General features: G+C 42.6%; 1 protein-coding gene across 1 annotated transcript; it reads right to left on the reverse strand.

The window, feature by feature from the left end:
* Positions 1-1142: 1142 nt before the first annotated feature.
* SMIM15 (small integral membrane protein 15) lies at positions 1143-6104 on the reverse strand. The gene is made up of 3 exons (XM_048503686.1): positions 5908-6104; positions 2253-2313; positions 1143-1690 (listed from the first exon to the last, which is right to left on the reverse strand). The coding sequence occupies exon 3, from the start codon at positions 1660-1662 to the stop codon at positions 1435-1437; it is 228 nt and encodes a 75-aa protein (XP_048359643.1). The 5' UTR covers positions 1663-1690; positions 2253-2313; positions 5908-6104; the 3' UTR covers positions 1143-1434.
* Positions 6105-10254: the final 4150 nt, after the last annotated feature.

The raw sequence follows: 10254 nt of genomic DNA on the forward strand, positions 1-10254 counted from the left end.
TTTATGCATGAAGAAAGTTAAGCAGCTTGTTTAGAAGGGACGTTCAGGTTTCATACCCTGCAGACGGTGCCTTACTGGTGAATTTCATTTTGAGGTAAAAAAGACGAAGACAAGGCTAGTAGGTTCTTCTACAGTTTAATTTAATTTCACTACAATTGGCTGTGATGTCCTGAGGTTAATGCCTGACATTTTGTGGTTATGTCTATCACACTGTGTCAGAATTCCAAAGGTGCCTGCAGGATCATAAAAGTTGGGGACCCTTGCTATAACTCTACAAAAAATAACAGTAGACAGGATTTGAGCACATCTAGAAAAAATCTAGGTGCAGGCTTGTACCAGCCAACTGATGCTCAGATGATGATTTTAATAAATCCAGCGACAGAGGAAAATGTTGTAACCTCCCCCATGTCATCAGTCAACCACCTGTGGCTTGACAGCGTGCACACATCATGCCATTGCTTTACAGTAGTAATCTGCTGCAGTTAGTTTATAACTCATTACCTGCACCTTTAAAACAATTTTACAATTCTGCTACAGGTATAATAAGTTTTAGGCTATTGTGCCTGTCCTGAAGGAATTCTGTTAGTCCTAAACTCTGTTAACCTGCTTATGTATCAGTCCAGGTATTTTCTGACCTACCCAGCTATGTCTGTTTCACAACTACCTTTGTTTTTGCAATCTCAGAGGCAGCCTCCCCCCCACCCCCCCGCCCACAGAACTACAAATACAAGAGGCTGCTTTACACTGAATGAGACCATTGACCTATCACAGTCACTAGAGTTTACTCTGACCGCTAGTTCTTTAGGGTCTGCTCCAATACCTGCTAATTGGAGAAAAGGATAGTCTGGGACATTTTCACACAAAACAGATGCTGTATCATGGAGTCACAGCCCTTCTCTCTGCTGGCCTGCTTCTGTGTAAGTGAAATATTTTCTGCACTGAGTTAGTAAAATCTGAACTTCAGCAACTATTGTAAAGTTTTACTTCCCTTATCTACAAGCAAACAACAGAAATATCACATTTATAGCCACCTGTTCATTCAAGAAGAAATACTGATTTTTTTTTTTGCAACCCATATAGGGCTTTCCTGAATGCAGAAGTAAGCTGTACAAGGAAACTGCAGAAAAAAGGGGACAGTCATATTTTTAATACAATAAAATTTTAATTCCTTAGGTCTTTATTCATCAACCAATTCATAGTTTATCAAGATACTGCATGGATGTACTTAGTGTAGCTTACAAATAGACCCAAATTAGAAAATACGTCCCAGGACAAAACTACTTAAAGCTATTAAATTTTAACACAGATTAAACACATTTCTGGAATTCTTGGGTTTATGCACAAAATCTCTAAAATTTACAACCAAAAAGTACAAAATGTAGGAGCAGGGCTTTGTTTAGAAAAGGAGTGGGTTCTGTCCAGTGGGTTGCCGTTTTAGTCCTTCTTCGTTCGTTTAGCTTTCGCAATATTTTCTTGGCGCTTTTGCTTTTTCTTCTGCTCTCGCTCCCTGGCTTCAATCATTTTTGCCAGTTTCCATGACAGTACTGCACTTGCTAAGAATAACGGGGTAAGGGCCAAGATCACCGTGGTGAGAAATCCATATGGATCTTTTGCAGCCCATTCCACAATGTATGTTGCCCAGGATTTGATGTTATCAAGCATGTTTTCTGTCACCGGATAGGGGAAAATCCTCCAAAAAAATAGAGAGAAAATTATATGTTTAATCAAATAGCTAACAATCTGTAAACGTTATATTAGATATTGTAAAGCCAAACTTCTTTTCAGACATGAACTGCAACACAATACAAAGATTGTCTTCCAGAGCAAATAGCAATGACAGACCTTGTCACCAGAACACTTCTTCCCCGCAGGGATTAAAGGAGAAGAATGTCAGCCATTCAAATATTCATTGGTAATTTAGTACTGATGTCAGTGGCATATTTCCCATCCATGCTGCGGTGCTCATCTAAATCCTACAAAATTGGCTAGATTCCTCTCAATGCAGTTTGAGATTCATGCCTCGATTTAAAATATGACTACAGCCGATCAGGATCTTTGGCCATATATTACATCTTTGCCAGCTTTTCCTCCAAATTATGCAGAAAACTTATCTACCATCTCACATTTCCTCAAGTCCTTCCACCGAGATCTGAGGAAGCCTCTATTTCAGCTTCTGTTCTCTCTATGATTCTCACTCATATGTTTTTTTAAAATGCTAATAATGATGGTGTATCACAAGGCTCCACACTTACCCAGCAGATTAAGAAGCTCCAGTTTTAACACCACAGGCCAAGACCCAGCTGTATCAGAAAGCTAAAGGAAAAAAATATAGTAGTTGTCTGATTTCATAAATTCTCACTAGGCTATTAAGCAACACTTGGATGAATTAAATACAGTACCAAAATTTAATATATGATCTTAGTTATTTTGAGTGAAAGTATTCCTGCAAGCCAATGCTTCATCAGTCAGAGGCTTCCAAGAAAATGCCATGCGGGCATGGAAATGTTCCCTGGGATACTATTACCCTGTTTCCCCGAATATAAGACATCCCATGAAAATAAGACGTAGTAGAGGTTTTGCTGAAGTGCGAAATATAAGGCATCCCCCGAAAGTAAGATGTAGCAAAGTTTTTGTTTGGAAGCATGCTCGACGAACAGAACACAGAAAAATAAAACATCCCCTGAAAATAAGACATAGCGCATCTTTGGGAGCAAAAATTAATATAAGACACTGTCTTATTTTCGGGAAAACACGGTAGGTACTGGAGGAAAACAGGAAAAATGGTACTCCTAACATTACAGTGATATACAAACACCAGGCCATAAGCACTTGCCTGTGGAAGAGATGTTAAAAATATCAGGTTTATGCATAAATCATGATTTTAGGATACCCATTCCCGGGACCAATATACCAGAAAAACAATATATCCATTGAGGCTAGTGCAAGTATTAAAACCTAATAGTTGAGGCAAAATATCAGCAAGAACAGCAGCAGCAGCAAAAAAAAAAAAATTAAGGATGAACTTCTGTATAAGCATAGTAACTCACAAGTATATAGCATCTTTGCACCTAGGGCCACTTCATACATTGCAGAAAGGACTCCCATGTGATTATTCCTGGGGGGTAGTTGCATGAATAACTGTCTAGCACTGTGAATTCCAGCTCCAGCCCCTAAGAACATAAGAACAAGCCAGCTGGATCAGACCAAAGTCCATCTAGTCCAGCTCTCTGCTACTCGCAGTGGCCCACCAGGTGCCTTGGGGAGCTCACATGTAGGATGTGAACGCAATGGCCTTCTGCGGCTGCATAGGATCTGCGGCTGCATAGGAGCTCACATGTAGGATGTGAACGCAATGGCCTTCTCCTGCATAGGATCTTCTTCTTTACAACAATCACAATGCCTGATTGTATTCTGAATATGTGCCTTTCCTTGAAATCCAGTGAGCCCTTCAAATTGAAGCTTGAGATTTAGCCCTATTTAGAGCTGTGTGTACAGGACTCTGAAACTGAAAGGCCACACTATTCTTATTTCTTTTTTAGAGGATGTAAACTCACCAGTTGTGCTGTCTTATGTATGTATATTCAGAAGTCCCAATTTGATCAATTGTGTTTACTTTTAGAAAAGCCTGGATAGTAGGAATCCAACCTATGCCGCAAGAATTGTTGCCATGTACGCTCATAGTGTAGTGGTGAAGATGTTGGTCTAGGACCTGGAAAACCAAGGTCCAGATCCCTACTTGTACCATGGAAGCTTGCCAGTGATCTTCAGCTGGTCACACACTCATGGCCCTGACCCTGGGTAGTTTTTGGATGGGAGAAGTCAAAGGAATACCAGGGTTGTATTGTGCTGGCAAGCAATGGCAAACCTTGTACAAATGTCTTGCCATGAAAATCCTACAGGGTTGCCTTAAGTCACCTGTGACTTGATGGCAAAAACAAATTGGATCTCAGTCTTCCAGAACTGAATCCATTTAACCCACTGTTTCCTGTTTGGAAAAAAGTGAAATAAGCCCTGCATACTCCAGATCTATCACATTCACCAGTATGAAAAGGACGTGACCTCAAGCATCTACCAACTGCCCAGTTCCTTGAGGGAATTTCCCCTCCTCCAAAATTTTCCTTCTCCCAAAAACAACAACCAAGAACTCTAATTGACAGTACAGCTCTAACTGAGCAAGTTTCTTATTTTTTTCTCCTTCCCTTAGTCAGAACAGACTTTTAGTATGTGGAGAGGGTGTTTGAGAGTTTGTATTACTCTGTTTTCCCACATTTAACATTCTACTAAAATGGCAAAGTATTCTTTAGCTGCTCATCAAGGGCATTTTTTAATTAGGCATAGAAGCTGTGCGGAAGGGACCTCAAAAAAACCCATTTACTTTCTGATAAGAAATAATAAACTGGCACCAGAGGCTTGTAATGTTGAACCATGAAATTAAAATGCTTTATTTATAGGAACCAAGTGAAAGAGTTTCACTGGCAAAGAAATAGATAAATATATATGTAAGAAGCTGGTTTCTGAGAAATTACTATATACAAGTTGTCTCAGTAACTTTTTCCAGTTGATGCAGGTTTCACACAAGTCACTATCTTATTGTCTTCCCATTCAATTCTAGACAAAAAAAATAGGTGTTATAGTGTTTTGCTTTCTAACCCTTTGTTTAAAAACCTCAATTTGTACTCTCAAGTAAGTATAACTCATACAGTTCCTTGAACACTAACTCTAAGACAGACTCTCCAGTACTAAAGTGTCTGACATGCTGCTTCTCATTGAAGGATGGCTGCTGTCCCTCATTAAACTGCAACACTATATATAATACACACACTCCTCAGGTGCTTTGCTGCTCCATATCTGAGTGGGGTTCTCAGAGAAAATTACCAAGCCACCCATACGATTAATCAGTGTTACTGTATTATGGTTAACTCCAGGACCTTGACACAGATTCCATAACTGAAATCTCTCCTCCCTGGCACGTAATCAGATAAGCACAGCTCACTTTGAACTGGCCCTCAGCTACCAGGAAATGGAGCTACAACAGGAACAACCATTCACTCTGGTTCTCAATTCAGTTCTTTCTTCAGAACTTCCTGTTCTTTGACTAAGGAGTTCTGTCTGTCATATAAACAAGATGAGTAAGGAACTGTTTTTTTCCCTTCTTTCGGTGGTGTTAAAATCTAAAAGTAGAATCATGGCAGCTTAGCGGGAGGTGGAGATGTGGCCATCTTATATATAGCACTACATTTCCTGCAGCCTTCACTGCCAGTTTTAATTGGCACTGCCATTGCCACTGCCTTCATTTTCACGCACACCAAAAACTATCCAGCTTTGACCAGTTTTAATAAAGTGTAAGCTTTTCCCTATGGCAACATACATCATTCCTCCCGGCCTTTTATTATCACAACAACCCTGTGAAATAATTAGCCAAATGTCCCCTAGAGAGCTTCCACGACAGAGGCCCAAGTCCAATATTACAACTGGCTTTCTTACATGAGATACCTGCTACCTGTTGAAGTCCTGCTTCATTACCATTCTGTACCTATGTAATGGAAAGATCTATCAAACACAATGGCAAAGAAGCGGGCGGAGAAGAAAGCTTGCCCATTTTAGAAAGGTGAAGAGGAAAGTCAGATTGAAACAACTCTAATAAATGTCCCTCCTACATGAAGAGAAGCGAGACTTCCTGGCCTTGTAGAAAAACAGAAGGAAGCGACTTAGATCTGGCAAAGGGGAAGGGACACAAGCAAATGAAGGCAGTGAGGTTAGTGGGCGGGATGGGCTTATCCACTCCCACGTTCACGCGGGAGGGGGGCTCAGTTCGGGCAATACTTCCGCCCCCCTGGTCCCCTCCCAGTCCAAGGGAGACCTCCACTTCCCCCCATTCCCGTTTTCCTTCCCAAAAGATTCACTCACCCGCCTACCGGAACCAGGAAGAAGAGGACGGGTAAACCCGTTTCCCTCCCAGCTCGCTTGTATACCTAAGGGTCGACCATAGAGACTGCTGCAGACGCCTAGACAAACCGACTCCTAAGGCGTTCCGGTTAATCACGTGAGGGCATCCCTCTGGGTCAGCTGTGAGGGGCAACAATAGCCAGCCATGACGCCAAATGCGAGCTTCCGGAGAGGCGGCACATTCTCTGGGGCGGGGCCTGAGGATAGAGGGCGGCGCGCGTTGCTCCCTGACCGTTTGTTGCCGTTGAGCTCTAGAGGGGCGGAGCTCGTTTATTGCCACGACCTGCTAGCTCAGTGGGGTCAATCGGAATGGAAGACGCACGTGGTTCCGGGAGGATTAATATTTCAATGCCTGTGTGTTCCTGAGTGGAACGTTTGCCTGTCATTCACACTGCCCTTGCTGTGCCGTGACATCACACTGATATCATTGACTGACGTCATACCTCCTTAAAGTGTAATAATTGTGCAGTTCCTTTGGATGGGACCTGTAACTTTATACATAAAGTACTCTTCTTATTGGGATTCTCAGGAACAGGGCTTGATGGGAAAGACTCCTCAACCTTCTCTCTAAAATGTCCGCCACGAGTGGGGGAGATAGAGGATGCGATCCATAGCAGCAGCCCTCTGAACTCCATTTGCCAGTGTCTACAGATAACACCACAAGTTAGTGCTTTCTTTGTAGAAAGGGTTTTGGGCGGCCTGTACACTCCAGTGATCCTCAGCTGTGATATCAGTGATTTTGACTGAAAGCATGCAGAGAATTATGTGGCCACACTTCAGTTCTCTGTGTACTTAGGAGCTAGCCCCATCCTGCTCTGGGCTGTGTTTTTCCAAGCCTGTTTATTTCAATGGATGTTCAGTGATGTAACACTGTTTTTAAAAGTAAAGGTGCAAGCACCAGGTCATGGTGACATTGGGGTGACATTGCAAACTGTAAGTATGGGATTGTTTGCCATTGCCTTACCCAGTCATCTACACTATACCCCCCTGAAATTGCGTATTTATTTTACCAACCTTAAAAGGATAGAAGGCGGGGTCAATCTTGAGTTGGCTACCCGAAACCGTCTTCCATCAGGATTGAACTCAGGTTGTGAGCAGAGCTTTGACTGCAACTTACCACACTGTGCCTATGGGGCTCATTAACTCTGCTTATGGCGAGTAAAAGATTAAACTAAACCAAAAACTAAACAAAAATGTGAGCGTCCAAGCAGAAATGTTCCTACCTACAGCCATGAGGTGCAGCCCATCCCTTGCCAATATCCATCTTTATGAGACCACAGACCTTCAAAAAACAAACATATAGACCCTCAAAAACAAACACAGTTAAAGCTAAGGTTTTAAGGCTAACTCCCCTTCCCACAAAACAGAGCTCACCTTTTGTTCTCTGTTCAGCTGCCTTCTGCTACCTCTCAGAGATTTCTCAAAAGAGCTGAATGGCAGTTAAAATAGAGATTGTGACTCTCCAAAAGCCCATCCTCTCAGAAGCTTGAGCCAAGTGCACGCCCCAAAAACAACCCCCCCCCCCGAAACAAAAGCTTTTCCAGGCCCTCAAACACATTCAAAGATATAGTTTTAAGGTTAGCCCCCGAAAAACAGAGCTCACCTTTTGCTTCCTGTTCAAATCTAGATGTAACTAGGGCATGCACCACAATGGCCAGATTCTTTCTGTCCAGAAAAGGCGACAGATGGCTAAAGTTGAAGCTGGCAAAAGGTACTCTTGGCCAAAGCTGCCACCTGCTTATCCAGTGGTAAGCCTAGGTCTAAGAGCATCCCCAGACTATGGACTTGTTCCCAAGGATGTAGGTAAGGGGGGGGGGTTCTCGGGTTCAACCCCCCCTTGCATGTCCAAAGCTACGCCCTGTTTGTGTGTTTTTTTTGTGGTTTTGTGGGATTTAAAGGGAGAATCTGAGGTCCCTAGTTTAAACATTGAATGTGATGCTGTTTCAGGGTGGGAGAGAATCCTAATTTAAACAGTGATTACTCTCAATGTTTGTTTTATTTTGGGACCCTAGGATTCTTCCTTTAATGTGGATTTGCAAGGAGAATCTATTCTGAATTCCAAACACCTACTGGAAGTGATGCTGCTTTGTAGTGGATTCCTACCTCTACAGCGGCTGGCCCATGATGGGGGTGAGTGTGTGCAAAACTCAGATTTTGCACCTGGCCCCATTTTCTCTAGGCCATGCCCTCTGCCCCAGAGGGGAGGGTGCAGTAATGGCTGCTGTCATGAGCCCAGCTGGTGGGGGGGTGGGGCAAGAGAGTCTGCCGTCCCTGGCCTCGGAGAGCTGCCTTTATAAGCACTGAGGCCGGGGGTGGGGCTTGGGGAGGCGTGGCCACGTCCTCAGGGTGTGGCCACGTCCTGAACCCCCTCCCTTAAAAAATCTATACCTACGTCCCTACTTGTTCCCTCAAGGAGAGTACAACCCCATCCAGAATGGGTGACACCTTACGTTTCAAGTCAGACCTTTCACTCACCAGTGGCAGTTCTATCATGTTGAGATTAAGCTTTACTGTGTTAGCCCACATCTACTCCTGAACTGCTTCCAGACACCAGTGCAGGGTTTTTGCAGCCTCTCTGAGATTGGTCAGAAATGCAAGATACAGCTGTGCATTGTACAAGTATTGATGTCAGCTCCAGCCCAAATCTCTGTGGGACCTCACCCAACAGTTTCATGTAGATGTTGAAAAGCATAGAGGACAAGATGAAACCTTGTGGGATTCGACAGGCCCAAGGCAAGGGGCTGAGTATCTGTGCCCCAGCACCACCTTCTGAAACCTATACTCCAGATAGTATTGGAAACACTGTAAAATGATTCCTCCCTGTCCAGCCCGGAGAGGTGGTCCAGAAGGAAACCACAATTGATGGTACTGAAAGCCTCCGTATTATCCAACAGAATCAACATGTTGTCTGTCCATCTCCTGTCACAGGCCATTCACTAGGGTGACCAAGGCTGTTTCAGTTCCATAACGAGGCCTGAAAAAGATCCCAACAATCTGCTTCATTCAGGAATGCTTGAAGTTGTCCAACCACTACTCATTAAACCACCTTTGTCTATGAAACGGTTGAGAGTGGTTGATATTGAGCAAAAATTGTCGCCTAGGTTTTTAGGTAGCCCATTAGCCTGCAACAACTTTACAGTACACAGTTGGCCAGTTGGTACCAGCGGTCAGCAAAAATAACAAAAACAAAACTCCTGCACTGGAAGCAGAGATTGAAACAAGGTAGTACAATTCAGCAAAATTTCTACAAATTATTTCCGGCTCTCCGTGGTGGGTCAGATTTTGCATTAATCCAGAGGAAACTGCCCTGTTACTATGTTGTATTTTTTTTTGCAGCTTTAGGAAAAGAGCAGGAGTGTCCAGTCAGTATCTGAAATGTATGAAAGAATACAGATATTTAAGGCAGTTATTAAAAAGGGCAGCTTTGTATGATCTAGAATCTCGTTCTGGGTAGAAACTGATGGGGCTGGGGAAGATTTTTTAATACAAATTTGTCTAGATTTTCTGATCATTAATCTTCACATTTTACGACTATCAGTAATCCCTCTTACTCCAGAAAGAGCCATTAGTTAATGGTTCATGTCCAGACCTGTTGTCTGTGAAGCATTCTGTATTGTGCTCATTTTTTCCTCTCAGTCTTTTCAATCTCAAAGTAAACACAGTTGATTTTAGCTGAGTTTTGAATTGTAAGCCATTGCATCCATAAAGAGTTTTTCCTGATAATTATTTTTAGGCTTAGTTATGAACTCTTTATCTTATATAATGTTTTAAAAATCTTGTATATCCCACCTGCAAAATAATCTCCCCTCCCCCCTCCCAGTTTCTGGGTGAGATAAGTCCCTCCCTATACAGTGGCACATTGAGTGCTTTTTGAAGGGCCATGAAAATTAAATTTTTCTCATGCCTTTTTCAGCTTGTAGAGTGCAAATGCTTTATCAGCACTTTGTCAACCATGTGTGACATATCTGCAGCATTTGCACACCAGTAGGTAGTATTTCTTATTGTTTGTCTTTGAGCCAACCAGGCTATTTTATGCTTCTGGGAGCTCCATTTTTCAAGAGTAAACATATCTTTAAAAAACATGACAACGCACCGGTTTGTCATACAACCATGGAATACTTAACATTGTTCACTATCATATGGTTGTCTATGCAGTCATTATGGGCTTGAAACTGATCTTTAAAATAGCAAAACTGAGCACATGTAGTCTGTATTTCTCAGAAGTGTAAGGGCTATTACCAGTATGTTCAAAGTGGGTTATTCCCCAATAAGTTTTCTTGTGATTTCTGCTTAAGACCTTTTGAAACA

The sequence above is a fragment of the Sphaerodactylus townsendi genome, linkage group LG07, assembly GCF_021028975.2.
Source record: "Sphaerodactylus townsendi isolate TG3544 linkage group LG07, MPM_Stown_v2.3, whole genome shotgun sequence".
In the NCBI taxonomy this organism is placed as follows: domain Eukaryota; kingdom Metazoa; phylum Chordata; class Lepidosauria; order Squamata; family Sphaerodactylidae; genus Sphaerodactylus; species Sphaerodactylus townsendi.